The 21,923-nt window shown below is 40.2% G+C and overlaps 1 protein-coding gene and 1 non-coding gene across 2 annotated transcripts; both read left to right on the forward strand.

Moving 5' to 3' along the window:
* Window positions 1-7,429: 7,429 nt before the first annotated feature.
* Window positions 7,430-8,377, forward strand: OR6M1 (olfactory receptor family 6 subfamily M member 1). Its single transcript, XM_025928871.2, has one exon. It carries the CDS (start codon window positions 7,430-7,432, stop codon window positions 8,375-8,377), a length of 948 nt encoding a protein of 315 aa, XP_025784656.2.
* Window positions 8,378-9,145: 768 nt separating this feature from the next.
* LOC112866203 (U6 spliceosomal RNA) lies at window positions 9,146-9,248 on the forward strand. Its single transcript, XR_003224065.1, has one exon. It is a non-coding gene; the product is annotated as a U6 spliceosomal RNA (small nuclear RNA).
* Window positions 9,249-21,923: the final 12,675 nt, after the last annotated feature.

Genomic DNA, 21,923 nt, shown 5'->3' on the forward strand with positions numbered 1-21,923 from the left:
TGTAGATATATACCACATCTTCTGTATCCATTCATCAGGTGGCTGAGGACTGGGGGGTATGCAGCTGGTCTGGCCGAGAGGGAACTCGCCAGACAGGGGTCTTTCCTGATGCGGGGGATACATCTGGCAAAAGCAGGGGAAATTCACTAGGCATTTGGGGCCCCGTGAGGCTCAAAGATGTCATTATAATGCATCTCCCCAGTGCTACTTAAAATATATTTTAGAGGCACCCAGGTGGCTCGGTCGGTTGGGCGGCTGACTACAGCTCAGGTCACAATCTCACGGTCTGTGAGTTCGAGCCCCGTGTCAGGCTCTGTGCTGACAGCTCAGAGCCTGGCACCTGCTTCCGATTCTGTGTCTCCCTCTCTCTCTGCCCCTTCCCTGATTGCTCTCTCTCTCTCTGTCTCTCAAAAATAATAAACATTAAAATATATATATATTTTAAAATCTTGCTCTCGGGCTCGTTTTTTCATGCCAGCTTCCGTTTTATGTATCTTCCACTGAAAGAAACTATATATTCTCAGGGCGCGTGGGTGGCTCAGTTGGTTGGGCATCTGACTTCGGCTCTAATCACAATCTTACACTTCATCGGGCTCTCTTCTCTCAGCATGGCTCTTGCTTGGAATCCTCTGTCCCCCCTCTCTCTGCGTCTCTCTCTTTCTCAAAAATAAATAAACATTAAAAAAAAGAAAATATATGTCCTCTTTCACTCTCTCTTCCCTCTCTCTCTCTCTCTCCTTTGCAGAAACATATAGATTTGCGGCAAAATATATTTTATAAATATATATTTGAAAAAACATATATACACACACACACATTTTTACAAATATACATATATCAGGCAGAAAGGCTGATAAGGAAAAATGGGATCTTCCATAGGCTGGAGATCTAGGTGAGGCCATGGAGTACGTGTTTAGGAAATAAAACTATAGAATTGGGAGATTATGGTCCAAGACTGATACCTTGGAGTTTGGGACTTCGGAGACTGAGTAATTCTATATAATGGCAATACTCATGTTAAAATAATGGAGTTGATGATTTAAAGGGGAATGCAGGTGACACTCACTGGAAGTAAGATTAAGAAATTCAAATTTTAGTATATTTTATTAGCTTTTCACATGAAAATTAAGGTTTCCCACAACAATAGCAACCCTTAGGATGAAGAGCAAGACCATGAACCACTAAAAAAGCCTTTACTCAATGTGTCACCCATGGTTTTCCTGTTTTGAAATTCAATTTAAAAGACTCCTCCCTCGTTGTCTTATCTGAACACTTGCGGAAGTTCTTCGCATCTTTCTTGAAACTCAGGCAACATACCGCAGAAACAAACAAAGCTTACAGGATTGTATAATGTGAGCCTTGGAGAAGTTTTATCAAAAACCAGAGGAATGGTGATTTGAAAGTGGAAATTGGAAGCCAAAAAATACCACCAACAATAGCAACAATAATTCGGAGCCCGTCCTCCAGCCCTGCACCCCTTGCCTTCTGGTACAAGGAAGGGACGAGAGCGCACACACTCGTGGGAGCCACAGGGCAATCGGTATCCTCCAGTGAAAGTCAGATTTGTGTTACGATAAAAAGGTGCTAGGTTTTTGGGTAAGAGGGGGATGTTTAAAGGAATTTTCATTGAAAAAATATAAATATTAGGGAATACAGTGGATACTTTTGGCAAGCTTGCAGCTGGGGATAAAGTCAGGAGGTTGGGAGAACAGAGTCGAGCTGGGCTGACTCCAGCTCCAAGGGCTTCTCTTTCTGAACAGGAACATGACAGGAATGAAAAGCATAATGGAATTTGCTACGTCTCTCTCTGGAATTTTAAATAAAAACATTTTAAAAACATCCTACGCTGGTAAGAGACAGGGGTATTGGATGGCATCTGAAACTCTAGAATATTTATTACTCGAAGACATTTTCTATTTTATCAATAACTTAAAAAAGACAAAAAGTTTGTTTAAGTATTCATTCTCCTTTAAGTAGATAGCGCAAAACCCCTGGGGAAATCCCTGAGGAGCCACTAACAGGACTATTTGGCACCTTCTAAAACTTTGTAATTGTGATTAGGTAGTTCAAAACCAACATTCTTCTATAACACTATTAATTAACTTCCTTTGACCCATATCCCCAAGAGCTGTTTTCATCTAAGTCTCTAAGGCAAATGAGCCTGTGAAAACACACAGTTCATCCACTTATGAAAAAAAAAGTTCATAGAATAAAGGAAACTTTATAGAGAAAAGGAACAAGGTGACTTAAAAAAAAATACTCAAATACTTGAATTTGGCGATTTAGAGTATTCAAGACCATTTAGCAAAATAAATCTTCAGTGGAAAACTTAATATTCTAGTAACCATGAAGGTGGAATGAGATACCAAAACCTATACTAAGTTCCCCTCCCTAGGCTGTCACTTAGCAAGGATGCCGGAAGGATTCTGAGTCAGCCACACCTAAGCCAGTTAGTTGTAGGAGTCTCTCTCTTCAAAACAGCCCAGTTACTAAATAATTCGAATGACTGAGAATTAACCAGAGCCAAAAATAGCCTTCTTGCAAGGGGAAAAAATACCTGTGAACTGAGAATCAATGATTTTCTGGGCTAATTTGTTTTAATGGAGTCACGGAGGATCTACTCCAGTAGAGCTGATTCATTCCTGCAAGATTTTCAAGACTCTTAACGCTTTATTACCACATTCTCTATCTGCAAAACCAGACTCTAGAATCACGTGGTGCGGATCTCACCAGGAAGTTGTAGGGCAAGGAAGAGACCTAGATCGTTGAGGTGTTTAAGACCTGCCATGGCGGAAAGGGGCAGTATTTGGTTGGAAAGGTCAGAACATGAACGTGTGTTTGGAAGTTACAGTTTTCCATTCAAGACAGGAGTTTTTCATTCAGCCAGGGCTAAAGCAAGACAGTGACTTCCAAGTCACTGAAGGCATCCGAGCCGTGACTGGATGGGCATGTGGTTAGGATGCTAATCAGCAGGACACATATTGGGTTAGATTATTCAGTGACTTAGTCAATTTTATCTTATCCTTAAGAGGTATTTCTATGAGCTAGAAATGGAACTGGCAAAAGAAAAGTTTCAAAGTGCAATATTTGGAGTAAATCATTCACACATGATAATCCAAGTTTGAACTTCTTACTATGTCTGCACGTACAAAACATGTTGGGAGAATCTTACATCATCTATACAGTCAGGGAAATGTAAGTATACTTTTCCACATATCTTTTAATTACTAATATATTACTTCTGTTAAACATATCTTCTTGTGTGTGGCCTCTCTGATCTGTCATATTCTTAGTGGGGTCGGATGCAAATCTGGGGGCTTCCTATTAAGTATGCATTAAAAATATCCCTCAGTCCCAATTAAACTTTCCATAATTTATCGTTATTTATTCAAGAAACAGTTTGCTGTAATTATTCATCTCCTTTAAGTTTATCCCAATCCTTTCTGAACAAAACCATATTTTTTAGCAAGAATCTGTTATCGTCATGTATATGACTTAATCTAAATCTCACAGTAGCTCATTTTGAATGCTGTAATTATCTAACACTTGAATCTGAAAGTGTGAACTATCATTTGCCTGTTGAACAACCTCATGGAAATAATAATGCAACACACACAAAACAGAAAACACAGTACCTCCGACAGAAAGTTCACTCAAGATTTCACATGCTATAATGTTGGTATAGGTATTCATAATTATCCACTTTTGTGTGGTAATTACAGAATCATTCGAGAGCTTGTTTACTGGAGAATAAGTTAGAATCTTTGAGGTGGGGAAGGAAATTGAAAAGTAACTGGAAATAAGACTTGAAGACACCGAATGGATCTTATAAATGTATGGTCCAACATTTTAATTTTTCTGATAAGAATACTGATGTCCAGGGGCGCCTGGGTGGCGCAGTCGGTTAAGCGTCTGACTTCAGCCAGGTCACGATCTCGTGGTCCGTGAGTTTGAGCCCCGCGTCAGGCTCTGGGCTGATGGCTCGGAGCCTGGAGCCTGTTTCCGATTCTGTGTCTCCCTCTCTCTCTGCCCCTCCCCCGTTCATGCTCTGTGTCTCTCTCTGTCCCAAAAATAAATAAACGTTGGAAAAAAAAAAAAATTAAAAAAAAAAAAAAAAGAATACTGATGTCCAGGGACACTGGGCTGGCTCAGTCAGTGGAACATGCGATTCTTGATCTCGGGGTATGAAGTTCAAGCCCCACGCTGGGTGTTGAGATTACTTAAAAATTAAAATTAAAATTAAAAAAAAATAAAGAATACTGAAGTCCAGAACACAAAAGGAGGCTTTGAAAAAAAGAGCAAGAGAGAGCACAGCAGCTTACCCTCACTGAGGCATCAGCTACCCAGAGTTAGGTGTGATGTACTGCGATTACCTCAGAAAAAGAACCCGGGAAAGAGATCTATAAGTGATTTTACAGGCCCCGCTACTCCAGTAAGCTCGTAAAATCTAATATTATAGGAATAAATCTTTTTTGGATTTTTTAATATTATGGTAGAAATAGAACAAGTATCTTATTGGAAAATAACAGTATTCTACACAGTAATGAAACAGCTGCACAAAGATTTATGTGCAAGAATATTTATTCAGTCATTATCTATGTGGGAATGAAATGCTTATCACCTAAATTACCAAAGCTAAGCAAATGGCTAAATATCTCACAGTCCCATCCATAGAATCAAACACTACACAACCCTTAAAAATGTGTTGCGTTTTTACCAGAGGAAGCTCTGGTAAGTGTTGGATGTGTCTGTTACCTTAACTGTGGTGATGATATTATGGGTGTTTGTATATGTCCAAACTCATAAAAGTATGCATATTAAATATGTGCAGTTCTTTGTGGTTGTTATGTTTTTAGGATTTTCTTTCTAAGCGATATTTATACTCAGTGTGGGGCTCAGTCTCCCAACCCTGAGGATCAAGAGTCACATGCTCTTCTGACTGAGCCAGCCAGGCACCCCTATGGGTAGGTCTTTGTGTATCAATTGTCCCTCGAAAAAATCTGATTTTAGAAAATGATTTTATAGAGGGGCACCTGGGTGGCTCAGTAGGTTGAGTGTCCGACTTTAGCTCAGGTCGTGATCTCACAGTTCGTGGGTTCAAGCCCCACATGGGGCTCTCCGCTGTCAGTGCAGAGCCTGCTTCTGATCCTCTGTCCCCCCCTCTCTCTCCCTCTCTGCCCTTACCCCACTCACACTCTCTCTCTCAAAAATAAAGATAAACATTTAGAAAATGATTTTGTAGAGTTCTAGTAATTGACATGGAAAGATGATTTTTTTTTGAGAGAGAGACAGAGACAGAGACAGAGAGAGAGAGAGAGAGAGAGAGAGAGAGAATCCCAACCAGGCTCCACACTCATCACAGAGCCCGTTGTGGGGCTCAATCTCATGACTAGTGAGATCATGACCTAAGCCGAAATCAAGAGTTGGACACTCAACCAGCTGAGCCACTCAGGTGCCCCAAAAGACGAATGATTATTATTAAAAAAGAAAAATAAGAAAAGCTAGCTACAAAATAGTATGTCAGCATCAATTATTTTAGATATATATGTATACAATGTAATTTTGAAACGGCCTGGAAATACATTCACCAAAATCTGGTCACTGTATCCCTAACAGGTTTGATTGCAGATTATAATTTTTTTTTTTTTTTGCATTTGCATGCTCTAATTATTTGCACTGGGAAAAAATGTGAGGGTTTTTTTGTCATGGGAAAGACTTCAAATAAAAAATGAAATAGGAACTTTTTTTATCTCGGAGATGGGGTAGGAGGGGAGGTGGGAAAAGGAAAATGAGGGGAATGGCTCTAATCTATCTGTTAAGGAAGAGCTAAGTAAAATTTAGACAAGGAAAGCATTGAACTTAAAGAATGGGTGCTTTTAACCTGAAATGGGATACTGTGCCAAAGAACACATCTCAGATACTGGGATAAAGAACAACTGTATGATCTTGATGTACAGTTTGATGATTTCAACTGATCAAGTAAATGAAATAAGCTAAATTACCTCAATTTTGCTATCCTGTGTATAATGTGTACCTCTCTGGTTTTATCACATTGTATAACGTCCTCTTAAATAATCAGCCAGAAATAAGTCAGACAAAGACAAAAACCATATGATTTCGCTTATATATGGGATCTAAAAATAAATAGATAGATAGATAGATAGATAGATAGATAGATAGATAGACAGATAGATGATAGATAGATAGGATTAAGAGAACCAAACTTCCACTCATAAAATAAATAAGTCATGAGGATGAAAAGTACAGCATAGGGAATATGGTCAATAATACTGCAATAACGTACAGTGACAGTAACTACACTTATCATGGTGAAACTGAGTAATATATAGGATTGTTGAACCAATGTGTTGTAAACCTGAAACTGATATAACATTGTATATTCATTATACTTCAATAAAAAAATAATAATCAGCCAGATATTTGATGTATATATTATTACATCCTTCACAGAATTTGTAGAAGGTAGGTTTTGGACACAGGATATAACCTAAAGATAAAATAGCCAGTATTCCCTTCTGATGTGTCATCTAAAGTGATTAGCAGGAAGCCTGAACCATTGTCCATTTCAGATATTTCTTGTCTGTTTCCATAAATCTACTTGTGTAAGGAAAAGACTTTCAAAAATGAGAGACTCTGGAAATCACCAAGTATCGGAGGCAGGGAGAGTCAATCTTTATCTCTTACTCATGGCAGGTCATCATTATCAACTGTCAAAGTGAAAGAAAATTTGTTATAGAAAAAGCTAGAGGGGCGCCTGGGTGGCGCAGTCGGTTGGGCGTCTGACTTCAGCCAGGTCACGATCTCGCGGTCCGGGAGTTCGAGCCCCGCGTCAGGCTCTGGGCTGATGGCTCGGAGCCTGGAGCCTGTTTCCGATTCTGTGTCTCCCTCTCTCTCTGCCCCTCCCCCGTTCATGCTCTGTCTCTCTCTGTCCCAAAAATAAATAAACGTTGAAAAAAAAAATTTAAAAAAAAAAAGAAAAAGCTAGAAAGTATTTTAAAGGATTTCTCTCTCAGTGAGTGTAAACTTCAGAAAAAATAGTTCTAGCTAAAGTGTGAGTCAGTACTTTATAGCGTATTTTTAACTGGGAACATGAAGCTGGCTGCACTGAAGAGAAGTTTCATTTAATGAGACTAACTAGAATTTCATTACTGGAAGGAAGCTTAGAGGTTTTTTTAATCCAGTCTTCTCCCTTCATTTTATGGAAAAAGTTGTGTCTAAATGATATTTTGACTTTCCCTAGGATGCACAAGAATGATTTTCTGATCAAGGGCTAAACCCCTGACCCATCTCCCAATGTAAGGCACTCTCTACAACACATTTTCAACAGATACTTATAAAATGATCTCCCAAGCTGATCTTCCTTTTCTTCTTTCTTAAGGGAGACCCTGCCTGCTGTGTAGCCAAGCCCATGGGAAATTGGAGCACAGTGACTGAATTCACCCTGATCGCCTTTCCCACTCTCCTGGAGCTTCGAATACTCCTCTTTGTGGTTCTTTTGCTGACTTACACACTAACAGCAATAGGAAACATTGTCATCATCTTCCTAATATGGACTGATAATCACCTGCAAACCCCAATGTACATTTTCCTCAGTAATCTGTCTTTTCTGGATATTTTATACACCACTGTCGTTACACCAAAGTTGCTAGCCTGCCTCCTAGGAGAGAAGAAAACCATATCCTTTGCTGGCTGTATCACTCAAACATATTTCTACTTCTTTCTGGGGACAGTGGAGTTTATCCTCCTAGCAGTGATGTCCTTTGACCGCTACGTGGCCATCTGTAACCCCCTGCGCTATACCATCATCATGAACAGCAGGACCTGCCTCCTGCTGGTTCTGAGCTGCTGGGTAGGAGCCTTCCTGTCTGTGTTGGTACCAACCATTGTAGTGACAAGGCTACCTTACTGTGGAAAAGAAATCAATCATTTTTTCTGTGACATTGCCCCTCTTCTGCAGGTGGCCTGTGTAGAAACTCACCTCATTGAGCAGATCAACTTTCTCCTATCTGCCCTTGTCATCCTGAGCTCCCTGGCATTCACTACTGCATCCTATACCTACATCATCTCTACCATCCTGCACATCCCCTCGGCCCAAGGCCGTCAAAAAGCTTTTTCTACCTGTGCTTCTCATATCATGGTCATTTCCATTGCTTATGGGAGCAATATCTTTGTGTATGTGAGACCCAATCAGAACTATTCCCTGAATTTTGACAAGGTAGCTGCTGTCCTCATTACAGTGGTGACCCCTCTCCTGAATCCTTTTATTTATAGTTTGAGAAATGAAAAGGTGAAAGAAGTATTGAGAGAGACAATAAACAGAATCATGTCCTTGATACTAAGGATAACCGGACATTAGTGCTTAGTACATCACACATTTCTTATCTTCAACACATTCATTCTGCACGAGTACTGTGCCATGTTGACATTCCAGAAACGTGAGACGGTGTCAACAGGATGAACAATGACCATACTGAACTGAAAAAAAGTTCTTCTTACATCTAGAAAAAAAAAATTGAATCCATAAACCCTTGTACATTCATAGCTTTAAACCATGAAACATTACCTAAGTAGGATCCAGAGGTTTCCAAACCTAGTCTTGACTAAGTCAGTTTATTTTCCAGGTGATTTTGACCACATCACAACTTATCTGAGCCTTGCTGTCTCCGTCTCTACATGAACTAATAGGTAATAAAGCATCACTACTTGTAATAAGACATTTAAAGTTAGAGCATTTTAACTTCTTGTTAGGCATGCTTGAAAATTTCAAGAGATTCAGTTTCCACCTCTTTTATTTACCTAGATCTCATGTGGTACGAGAAGTGAGGAAAAAAGAGGGAAGACTCAGGATGCCATCAAGCCTGTGTCTATAAACCTGAGTGAGTGCTCTCTTTGGAAGCACATATACTTTCTAAAAAAATGTTTAATGTTTATTTCATTTTTGAGAGAGACAGACAGACAGACAGAGCATGAGTGGGGAGGGGCAGAGAGAGAGGGAGACACAGAATCCGAAGCAGGCTCCAGCCTCCGAGCTGTCAGCACAGAGCCCGATGCGGGGCTCAGACCCACACACCATTAGATCATGACTTGAGCCAAAGTCAGACGCTCAACCGATGGAGTCACCCAGGTGCCCCTACAGTACATATGTTAAAACTGGAACAATGCAAAGAGGATCTGCGTGGCTCCTGCACGAGGGTGACATCCAAGTTCATGAAGCCTTCCACGTTGCTCAGTGGCAGATGGTAACTAGACTTGTCATGAGGTCATTTCATAATGTATAAAAACATTGAATCACTATGATGTACTCTTAAAACTAATTTGTGTATCAATTACATTTCAATAAAAAAAAAGTCACTGAAAAAGAAAACCCAAGTGAAAGGTAGAGATGTTGGCTGAGAAAAGGAACATAAGAAGGGCAGGTCATGAATAACTTTGGTAAAATGTTTAATGGAATTTGGGGGGTAAAAGCCAAAATAAAGCAGGTGAAATAGTGTGCATACATAAAGAAAATATAAACATAGTGAACACTTTCAAGAAGGTTAGCGGATCATCAACAATAGCCAAATTATGGAAAAGCCCAAATGCCCATTGACTGATGAATGGATGAAGTATATGTATATATATATACATATATATATATATACACACACACACACACATACAATAAGGAAGATTTTCAAATCAGAGCTCCCAGCTGTTGTGGTAAAAGTCAGATTTATTAGTTCTTTTCTCAGTCACTTAAATCGTTTGTGATCTAAATATCTCTTGTCTTTTTCTGACTCTAAAAGAAAAAAGAAAAAAAAAACAGAAAAGGACCGCCTGGGTGGCTCAGTCAGTTAAATATCTGACTCTTGATTTTGGATCAGGTCATGATCTCATGGTTCATGGGATCAAGCCCTGCGTGGAACTCTGCTCTGTTGGCAAGAAGCCTGCTGGGGATTCTCTCTCTCCCTCTCTCAAACTAAATAAACATTTAAAAAAAGGAAGGGAAGGGAAGGAAAGGGAAGGAAAGAAAAGAAAAGGAAAAAAAGCCTTAGTTGAATTGTACAGTCCACAGGGGTGCCTGGGTGGCTCAGTCAGTTGAGCCTCTGACCTAGGCTCAGGTCATGATCTCATCGTTCATGAGTTCAAGCCCCGCATCGGGCTCACCGCTGTTAGTGCGGATCCTCTGTCCCCCTCTCTCTCTGCCCCTCCCCTACTCATGCTCGCTCTCTCTCTCTCTCTCTCTCAAAAATAAATAAACCTTTAAAAGAACATTTATTGTGGAAGTACTCTCAAACAGTGGTCACCATTATAATCATTATCATTTATGACCATTCTCTTTGTTCTACACTTTCACAGCTTTAAAAAAAAAAAAACCTTTGTATTATTTTGTGTTTTGTTAACAACCATTATTCTTAGACGGAGTTGGCCATGATGATACCATACTCTCAGGATATTAGACAAAGAGCCTTGTAGAAAATGGGTTGTTTTTTTTTTACCTGAAATGCAATATGCATGAACTATAGACAAAGTGTCCATAAAAAGGGTTTCCACTAGTTTTTCTACCCTTTCTCTTGCATGCAGGATTACACGTAGGAGTTGGGACCCAATTTCCTCTTGACCTCACCAGTCTGTGGACACAAAGCAGGTCACAATAAAATTCCAAACGTCACTGGCACTTGCCTTTCTCACCCAGACACGTACCATTAACTCTCACTCTCCTATGCAATTACTACCAAGTGTTTCTTGGATTCCCCAAGAGATGTTTCATGTGTAGGTATGAACTTCCACTTAATACTATCTGGTTCTGGCTGCCCTTTGCTGAGTTACGCCTTTTTTGAAGAGGCTCGAAAGCACAACTTTCTCATTGTCACTGCAGACTATTCCCTCTGTAAGAAAGTGGATGTAAGTGACGAAGAAGCTTTTGGTGTCTTTCCATGATCCCAAAACAGCAGACTACTGAGATGCTGGATATGCTGCTCTGTGCTCTGATGTTATCTGCTATAGTGAGGGACACGAAGCCATATCCCAAGTAGAAGTTAGGAGAATCCCCATTATCCTGCTTCACTACCTGGGCACAGATGTAACATGGCTTATGCCCTGTATCTCAAAGAGCCCTTCACCTTCTTCATATGGTCCCTCTGCGTATAAGATTTAAAAATGAATCCACATGACGTGGGTAGGTAATCAGTATCTGAAACAGATGCCCTGTTATCTTCACCACCATGATGCTACCCACACGTGCCCACCATCTCCAGCCAATATTCTGATATAAATTGACTCAGAATTTCTTTGCCCACCAGCATGTCACATATCCTAGTCTCCATCTGGGACCCCTAAGGCACATAAGTCAGACACAATTCCGACATAGTATATTTGAATATCTGAGACAACTTTATAAGAACTCTCACATCCCATCCAATTCACACAACTGTTCTCTGAGTAAAGTGAAGAAACAACTAGAGCACTGTTGTACATGCTCCGTACTGCCCTACATAAAACAGAGACAAAGAAGAGTAAGATATTAGGGGGGAGCTGGGTGGCTCAGTCGGTTGAGCGTCCGGCTCGGCTCAGGTCATGATCTCGCGGTCTGTGAGTTCGAGCCCCGCGTCGGGCTCTGTGCTGACAGTTCGGAGCCTGGAGCCTGCTTCCGATTCTGTGTCTCACTCTCTGCCCCTCCCCTGCTCACACTGTCCATCTCTCTCTCTCTCTCTCAAAATGAATAAACGTTAAAAAAAATTTTTTTTAAAGAAGAGTAAGATATTAAAATTCTTGGAAAAGGAGTGCTCATGAATGCCTTAGGAGTTTGAAAGTGATTCGCAAATACAAGAAAAATTCTCTGGATACTGTTATATTTAGAAATGTAACCCCTAGTGTTTTAATATAATCAAACAACAACAACAAAAAGATTCAATAATAAACCCATCTTAGTAGCAAACTGAAAATCCACAAAAATCCATTGTTTGAATTTAGTAATTTACCAGGTTTAGCCCTGACTGATAGAAATTTTATGCTCTGCCTTTTTTTTTTACTGTTTACTTATTTTTGACAGAGAGAGAGAGAGAGAGACAGAACGTGAGTGGGGGAGGGGCAAAGAGCGAGGAATACACAGAATCCAAAGCCGGCTCCGTCCGAGCGGTCAGCACAGAGCCCGACGTGGGGCTCGAACTCACAGACCGAGAGATCATGACCTGAGCCGAAGTCGGACGTTCAACCGACTGAGCCACCCAGGCGCCCCTATGCTCTGCCTTTTTAATACCTAATCACGTTTTTGTTTGTTTTCATAAATACTGTAAGGATGTTCTTCATCTTCTTGGGGTTAAAGTTGAGCATTAAGTTTCATTAGTAACACACTCTAACCACCAGGGGGAGTGCAAGACACACGTCACCTGCCACCCACCTCTCCCCCACCACCCCTCCACACACACACACACACACACACACACACACACACACACACACAAAACCCCCAGACAATTTACCTCCTCCGGTCAGAGGAGGAGTAATTAACAAGTCCAATGAATTGCACTATACCAGGGGGTCACTTGCGCACATTGTACTCTACGACATATTTCAAATTCAGGATCTATTAGATCCTAAGTGTTTTGGTGCTTTAGATGTGATAAGTGAACCAGTCAAATGTTTATGAATCTTCGGAATCCTCTTTCACATATACATGGCTGAGATATACATATACTGAAATATATACATACATATATATGTGCAGTAAGAGAAACTTGAGATCTCCTACTGCTGGTTGTCCTTCCCCTATTGTAATTCCCACATTACCCATTGGTATAGGGCAGAGAGGCATGATGGCCTCTTTATTGAAGGCCTGTGGCTTTAGGTCTTATAGACAAATTCTTTTTCTTCTCCCTGGTGTGGTTTCCCTTGGACCCTTGGATTCTTTCCACGCTTCTGCTTTTTTTTTTCTTTAATCTTTAAGTGTTTTTGAAATATTTATTATTTATAAGCAAACTTTAAACACAAAATGTTTCCATCTGAAAATTCATATGCAAAAAGTAATGTTAGGAGTGCCTGGGTGGCTCAGTCGGTTAAGCATCCGACTTCAGCTCAGGTCATGATCTCACGGTTCGTGGGTTCCAGCCCTGTGTCCAGCTCTGTGCTGACAGCTCAGAGCCTGGAGCCTGCTTCAGATTCTGTGTCTCCCTTTCTATCTACCCCTCCCCTGCTTGCTCTCTGTCTCTCTTTCTCAAAAATAAACATTTTTTTGTAAAAAAATAACCTAATAAAAATGTAAAATATATTATGCCCATGTCCATTAAAATAACCTGTTATCTAAATATTGACAACTAACATAAATAGAATACTTTTCATATACACGCATGTACTTTAATCAGATTTTCCAAGAATGCATCTTTCTGAGTTCAGTGTTACTTCTTAAACATTTCAACAAACAAAAAAATCTACAATTTTTTTTCAAGGTTGCATTCTTCTTAATTAAAATATCGGGGCGCCTGGGTGGCACAGTCAGTTAAGCGTCCGACTTCAGCCAGGTCACGATCTCACGGTCCGTGAGTTCGAGCCCCGCGTTGGGCTCTGGGCTGATGGCTCAGAGCCTGGAGCCTGTTTCCGATTCTGTGTCCCCCTCTCTCTCTGCCCCTCCCCCATTCATGCTCTGTCTCTCTCTGTCCCAAAAATAAATAAACGTTGAAAAAAAATGTAAAATAAAATATATACCCAGAGAGAGTTATCGAAATTCCATTGTTTTCATCATGAGCTAATAGTGAATATAACAAAATTCAGTGGAATTATTATCTTTGTTTCTGTAGCCAGTTTGATTTTATACTGTTTGAGAACCTTTAAATTTTGGTTGCGTTTGGTTCAAAATTAATCAGCAATATTCAACCAAGCTGTTAACAGATAGTGCCAAATAGTTCCACGTTTTAAGATTTAGGAAATAGCAATTATTGAAAATGGAACTTGCAACCATTAATACATTGAAATGTATACATACTAAAGCAAGGGAAGAATTGAGCAAACCATAAAATGAAAACTCCAAAGGTATACAGTACTTAATTTTGAAATCCTTTTCATTTTTTAGGGTAACTTTGTGCATAGAGTAGTTTGTTTTTTGGGGACAAATTTAGAATGTCTAGAATTAAAACTAGTTAGTCTTGGAAAATATGAACTTTTCTAGAATTAAAACTAGTTAGTCTTGGAACACATGAACTTTTCTAAAAATGAAAATTGCCCTCTAAAAATTTCATATTAATTTTTATTACCAAACACTGTTTATAGGAACTACCTGAGTTAAAAAGTACCCCTGAAAGAATATATTGGGCCCATCAAGATAAAATCTCAGAAAACGAAGGCAGACTGATAGACAATAATATTAGTGAATAATTAATGTAATTGTTGTGCCAAATCACATTACTTCAAGAGTAATTTGTTTTTTGTTATAGCAAGAACACTTCATATTAGATCTACCCTCTTAACAAATTTAAAGTCTACAATACAGGATTGTAATCTATAAACACAGCATTGTACAGCAGATCTGGAGGACTTATTTACCTTACAGAATTCAGACTTTAGATCTTTGAAGAGCAACTTCGCCCAGCCTCTGGCAACCACCATCCAGTCTCTGTTTCTATTAATCTATTTTAGATTTCTCATATAGGTTGGAATCATGCACTGTTTGTCCTTCTGTAACTGGCTTTTCCATAATGTACTCCAAGTTCATCCATGTTGTCACGTGTGGCAGGATTTCCTCATTTTTAGGGCTGAATAGCATTCCATTGGATGTATATGGCGCCATTTTCTTTATCCATTTATACATCAGTGGACATTGGGTTGTTCCCATATTTTGGCTGTTGTGAATAGTGCTACAATGAACAGAAGTGTGTTACGGGAAAACTTTTCCTCTCCTCTTCTAGGTTCTTTGCCTGGCCTGATAATTACATTGGCACAAGATGGACTAACAGAAATGAACTAAATTTAATTCCATACATACTGAAGCCACACAAAGACAGGAGAGGCTCTCCAATAATCAGGCAATTGAGGTTTACCTGAGCTAAAGAGAAAGTGGGAGGGGTCTGGGACCTTAAAGGGAAGGAAGACACTTCACAGAAAATGGGAAAAGCCAATGTTTGGTAAACAAATGTTTGTCGTGCCACATGAAGTCTTCTTATGTTAAAAAAAAAAAAAAAAAAACTGCGGTGCCTGGGTGGCTCAGTCCATTACGCATCTGTCTTTGGCTCAGGTCATGATCTCACAGTTCATGGGCTCGAGCCCTGCATCAGGCTCTATGCTAACAGCTCAGAGAGCCTGCTTCAGACTCTGTGTCTCACTCTTTCTCTCTGCCCCTCCCCTGCTCATGCTCTTTTGTGTTCATGCTCTCTCTCTCTCCCAAAAATAAATAAAAACATTAAAAAAAATTTTTTTTAATAGAAGATTATCTTTGGGAATGGCTCTCTTCCTGGAACAGCCTCCCTATCTAAATTCTTTTAGGCAATTAAAGAGGAGATAAAAAGTTCTTCTTGAGTCTATTGGACCTTGAGTGTCTTCAGCTAAAAATACTTGACATGCCAAAGTGGCACATTCTGGGGAAGCTTGACTTGAACCCCACCAAAGTGCAGCAATCTTTTCAAAATCCTGATTTCAAATATTTTGGATATATATCCAGAAGTGGAATATTTTTTAATTTTCTGAGGGATCTCCATACAATTTTCCATAATGGCTGCACCATTTTACATCCCATCAATGGTGTACCCAGGTCCCGGCATTTTCACATTGTTGCCAACACTTGTTGTCTTTTGTTTTTTTATATCCATTCTGACAAGGGGTAAGGTGATACCTCATTATGTTTCTGAGTTTCATTTCCCTGATGATTAGTAATGGTGAGCACCTTTTCATATACCTATTCCCCTTTTTTATGTCTTCTTTGGAGAAATGTTTATTCAAGTCTTTTGCCCACTTTAATCAGTTGCTTGGGGGGTTCTTTTCTGACTTGTAGGAGTTCCATATATATTTTTGGAAATAACCTCTTATTACATATATGGTTTGCAAATTTTTCTCCCATCCTGTTGTCTTTTCACTCTTGATTTTGTCTTCCGCTGTGCAGAAGCTTCTTAAGTTAGATGTTGGTCCACTTGTTTATTTTTGTTTTTGTTGTCTGTGCTTTTAGTGTCACATTCATGAAATCATTGCCAATCCCACATCATGAAGTGTTTCCTCTATGTTTTCTCCTAGCAGTTTTACAATTTTAAGTCTTATGTTTATTTTTGTCTTCTGTTTAAACCTTTAATCCATTTTGAGCTCATTTTTGTGTATGGTGTGAGCCCAGTTTCATTCTTTTTCGCATAGATATCCAGTTTTCTCAACATCATTAGCTGAAGAGACTGTCCTTTCCCCATGGTGTGTTCTTAGCTCCCTCATCAGATACCAGTTGAGTGTGAATGCATGGGTCCATTTCTGGGCTTTCTATTTGTATGTTAAAAAGAAAAGAACCACAGGCCCAAAATGGGGTCACTTAGACCAAGTTACCAAACTGGGGCTTAATATCTAAACTAACTGCAGTTTCAACATCTCCCAGAAATGTAGTCTTAACTGATCAGTCAGGAAGTTTCTGGTCAGCACCAAAGAGGTAATCTGTTACATGGGCCCTCTCCATCCACCCCGCCCCCGCAAGGAAGATGAGGGAATCTGCATGATAAGATCCACTACTCTTCCCCCAAGGGAAAGAAATCTTGCCTGAAATAATCCTTTCTTTTTTCCTTTTGCTAATTATCTCACCCTCTTTCTGCCATAAAATCCTTCCTTTTCGTACAGCTCCTTCGAGCTCTTTTTTGATTGCTAGATGGGATGCTGCCTGATGCATGAATCACTTAATAAAGCCAACTAAATATTCAAATTTACTCAGTTGAAGTTTTTTAACAGGCTCTATTGGTCTATGTGACTGTTTTTATGCCAGGGTCATACCGTTTTGATTACTGTAGCTTTTTAATACATTTTAAAATCAAGAAATGTGAAGAGGTGCCAGGGTGACTCGGTGGGTTAAGTGTCCGACTCTTGATTTTGGCTCAGGTCGTGATCTCACAGTTCATGAGTTCGAGGCCTGAGTCAGGCTCTGCACTGACAACGCTCTCTCTGTCTCTCTCTCAAAATAAACTTGAAAGAAAGAAAGAGAAAAAGAAAGAAGAAAGAAAGGAAGAAAGAAAAAAAGAAAGAGAAAGAAAAACATGTGATGCTTCCAGCTTTGCTCTTTCTCAACATTGTTTCAGCTATTCTGGGATCTTTTGTGATCCCATATGACTGTTTCAATTTTTTTCTATTTCTATAAAAAATATATATATTTACCATTAAGACTTTCATAGGGATTACATTGAATCTGTGGATCACTTTGAGTAGGATGGACACTTGAACAATAGTAAGCCTTCCAATCCATAACCATAGATGTCTCTCCTTCTATTTGCATTTTCTTCAATTTTGTCATGAGTGATTTATAGGTTTCAGTGAACAAGTCTTCCACCTCCTAGGTTAAGTTTATTCCTAAGTATTTTATTATTTTTTACACTGTGATAAATGGGATTCTTATTTAATTTTTTTGGATCGTTTATTGTTAATGAATAGAAGTGTGACGGATTTTTGTACGTTGATGCCTTTCTAAGCTTCTTTATGCCGTCAAAGGGGGAAGATGTTAAGGACCAATATTAGAGTGTGACCCTGAGGGATGAACCGAATCCACTTTTAGTCAAAACTCTACCTCCTCTATCAGGCAGGAGAAATTGTGGCATAGCCCACATCAAAAAAATACGAGATTGGGCTCCAAGACTAGTAACAAAGAGCCTTGCTTTTCTTGGCCTGACCCTCTAGGAACTCATGGGAGAAGCTGCAGCTGTTATAGACAGCTGGTCACGAAATGGAGACTTTGGTAGCCTGGGTCCCAGGCATCTCTCTCTCTCTCGACTGATTTTCACCTTAGACGCAAATCTTAAAATTTAGAGAGAAGTCTGTGGCGCACACAGAATTAAGGCTTTTGCTATTTGCAGATTACATTCCAGATAACAGAAATTAGCAACGAAGGCTCTGGAGACAAAATGCGTAACGTCGGCATTTGAAAAATTCAGTAACTCACACAGCAATGGACTTCCAACTTCCAACCCAGAAGGGTCCCCGTTTTGGAGCAGAATCAGGTTCACGGAATGGAAAACTCAAATTTCATTTCACGCAGAATAATATTTTAAGGAAGTGAGAAACAAAAGTCTCTTACATCAAGTGTGCCAAGGAGGTCACGAAGGAGCCAACTCTATAAACTTGGAAAAGCAGCCTCGTTGCCGTAAATGTCACTAAGGCGTAGGTGACGCACACATGCAATCTGGGCCCAGGTCGCATGGCATATTGACAGAAAGCCCAACCGCGCTCTCTTCTGCGCATGCATGAGAACATACCACAACCACACAGTGCCCGAAGGCGACTGGCAGAGGAACCATACAGCTGTCTCCTGCATGTGGACCAAGACCGGAGTCAGAAAGAACAGCTGACAGGAGCAGCTGAGGCTGACCGCAAACTGACACAGATTAGAGAGGGGGGAAAACCTGACCAGGGATGACCTCTGTGAAACCTGGAAATGCCAGACTACTCTGTGGTGAAGAAAGAAGCCTTCAATGAGAATCAGAGGTTCTGGGTTCCAGTCAGCGGCCCGGCCACAAACTAGATCGGTAACATCGTGCAAGTCGCTCCGTTTCTGAGTTGCTCCAAGGATAAAAGGTGTGGTTGTGCTGTGTGCGATGTCAGGCCTTCGGCCAAACCTGTCACGGTGCTTCTCAAACTTGAATATCATGGCAAGTTACCTGAAGATCTTGTTAAAAACTGTAGATTCGCATTTGCTTGATCTGAAGCGGAGCTCAATGTTTTGCATCTCCAATAAGCTCCTGTGAGATGCAGTGTTGTGGATTTGCATATCATGCCGTGTGTAGTAAGGCACGAGAATTTGCTGGTTCAGTATTCCTAGGCAGGATCAATCAGTAAGTGAATCCTGTCTAATCGGCCCTTGCGAAGGAAGGGACGAAGAAGGAAAGTGAGTAGAACAGAGATTAGGCCAGGAAATTTGGCGTTTTTTGTTTGTTTGTTTGTTTGTTTGTTTGTTTGTTTGTTTTTGGTTTTTTTTTTTTTTTAGGCCAGGAAATTTGACAAGGACCAAAGCACAACTCCAAACCACAAAGAACTGAGACCAGGGCTTACCATGTGTGTAGGTGTTCAATAGTTTTGTCAAAAACCAAAAGATAAGTGTTGCTAAGAACTTTTGAAACAGTAAGAAACAGCAGCCTTAGGGGAATTTCATTTGTCAGGTGGGTTAGGCTGCTAATGTTTTGGTTTTTTTTTTTAAGTTTATTTCTTTATTTTCAAAGAGAGAACGAGGGAGGGACAGAGAAAGAGGGAGAGAGAGAGCATCCCAAGCAGGCGCCACACCAGCAATGCAGAGCCCAATGCGCGGCTCAAAGTCAGGAACCTTGAGATCATGACCTGGGCTGAAGTCAGCCACTTAACTGACTGAGCCAACAAGGCACTCTGCTAATGGTTTAAAAGTACTTACAAAAGTATTCTTCCGGTTGGTCATGTGTATATTAAACTTGTCCATGGTGTACCTTGTTGGAAAAAAAAAAAAAAAAAGTCCTGGTTTTGAGATGACTCAAATTTATCAATTCTTGGAGTTATAATTTATGAGTTTGAACCCATCCCAAATTACAAAATCATTTTCCTACATTTTCTTTTCTTTCTTTCTTTCTTTCTTTTTTTTTTTTTAAAGGCTTCAGACCCAGCACAGGGTCCAACACAGGGCTTGAACTCACAACCCTGAGATCAAGACAGGAGCTGAAATCAAGAATTAGATGCTCAACTGACTGAGCCACCCAGGCACCCCTCCTACATTTTCTTCTTTACAGTTTTGTTTTATGTCTTTTACATTTGAAAACCTTCATCTCTTTGGAGACTTCCTTCTCATGAGATGTTTCATACAGATAAAGCTTCAGTTTTCTCTTCTGTTTTAAGCCTTTTTTTTTCTTTTTGTAATCTTTTTCTTGTTTATTTATTTTTGAAAGAGAGAGAGAGACAGAGCATGAGCAGGGGAGGGGCAGAGAGAGAGGGAGACACAGAATCTGAAGCACACTCCAGGCTCTAAGCTGTAAGCACAGAGCATGATGCCAGGCTCGAACTCAAGAGTGGTGAGATCATGACCTGAGCCGAAGTTGGACACTTAACCAACTAAGCCACCCAGTCGCCCCTATAATAAGCCTTTACAATTACAGATTTTTTTTTTCTAATTCTGGGAAATGTGTCTCTATTATTTCCTCGAATATGACCTCTCCATTTTTTCTCTTTCCTACTGGAACTCTTCTGTATCTCTTAGCTGTTTGGTTTTTTTTAAAGAGGTTTTATCTTATCCTTCTTTCCTATTACATTCTACAGAGTCCGCAATGTGATGTTCCAACTCACTAGTAAGATTCTCATTTATATCCACGCTACAGTTTATTGTGTTTTAATTATTATATTTTCCTGTTGGGTTCACGCTTGACTTCCCATTCTTTTTTATTTTTCTAGTATCTTCCCTGATCTCCTTGAATATTCTTATTTTGCATATTTAAATTCTGTTCTCTCAGTAACTCAGTTGGTAGGTGTCTGTTTTGTCTTTTTTTTTTTTAATAGAAATTTCATTCCTTTTTGTCTGTTGCTTGCCTGTGAATTCATGTACCCTTGGAGACACCAAATGCTGGTTTTGGTAATGCCTGTTGGCAAGGAGCCAAAGGCCATGGATTAGTCTGCATCAATCTGATTAATGTAAGAATAGTCTGAAAATTATGGCCATGGGCCAAATTGGACCCATTGCCTGTTTTTATAAAGTCAGTTTATTAAAGTGCAGAAATTTCCATTTGTTTACATATTACTTATGGTCGTGTTAGCACGACAGGGACAAAGTTAAGTAGTTGCAGAGAGACCAGATGGCTCACAAAGCCTAAAATATTTACTATCTGGCACTAGTCGAGGGGCGCCTGGGTGGCTCAGTGGGTTAAGCGTCCGACTTCAGCTCAGGTAATGATCTCACGGTTCTTGAGTTTGAGCCCCGCGTTGGGCTCTGCGCAGACAGCTCAGAGCCTGGAATCTGTCTTCGGATTCTGTGTCTCCCTCTCTCTCTGCCCCTCCCCTGCTTGTGCTCCCTCTCTCCCTCTCTCAAAAACAAATAAACATTAAAAAAAAATTTTATAGAAAAAGTTAGTTGACCCCTGATCTAAGAAATGGATACAGTTGAGAGCCCCAGTGGCGAGGAACAAAGCCTTGTCCTCACTTCCAGCTGTGGCTCCTCCGTCAGACAACACCTCTGGTCTGATGGAGGTGGCCACCTGGAGGTGGCTCCCCTGGGCCTTGGCGGTTTGCAGGGGAGCCGTGAGGGTGTGAAGGCTTGTGTGTGGCTGGCCGCTTCACACCTGTTTCCATCAGTTCCTCACTCAGTCCAGTTTTGCGCTGCCCTGATATTTCATGGTTGGACTGTTTCAACTTATTTCTGTGATGAGAGGGCAGGCCAGGATTGGTTAAAGGCATTGCAGATGAAACACAATCTAGTCCCCCAATGCTTCCTCTTGCTGCCAGGGACTAAGTGGCCACTATCCACCCAGTTAAAAAAGACCACCTTCTGTCTCCTTGGAGTTTCTTATGCTTTGTTTTTTGGTTTCATAGTCATTATCATTCGGTTCTGGAAACCATGCTTCCCTCGTTTCTTTGGTTTCTCCCAGATTGTTTTTTTTGTGAGGAAGCCAACAACACATGTTGCTTCACTCTTTGACAGAAACCAGAAGTCTCCAATGTTTATATAGATTAAGCCCATCTCCATGGCAACATCTTTTCCAAGCCCTTCATTCATTCCTAATCCTTCCCAACACAGAAACCAATACAGGCATGCCTCTTCATTT

This window comes from Puma concolor, chromosome D1 (genome assembly GCF_028749965.1).
Source record: "Puma concolor isolate L17-30 chromosome D1, mPumCon1.1.hap2, whole genome shotgun sequence".
Taxonomy (NCBI): domain Eukaryota; kingdom Metazoa; phylum Chordata; class Mammalia; order Carnivora; family Felidae; genus Puma; species Puma concolor.

What these genes read in the sequence shown, in the direction of transcription:
- OR6M1 (XM_025928871.2), top strand. Translation starts at nt 7,430, where the DNA reads ATGGGAAATTGGAGCACAGTGACTGAATTCACCCTGATCGCCTTTCCC.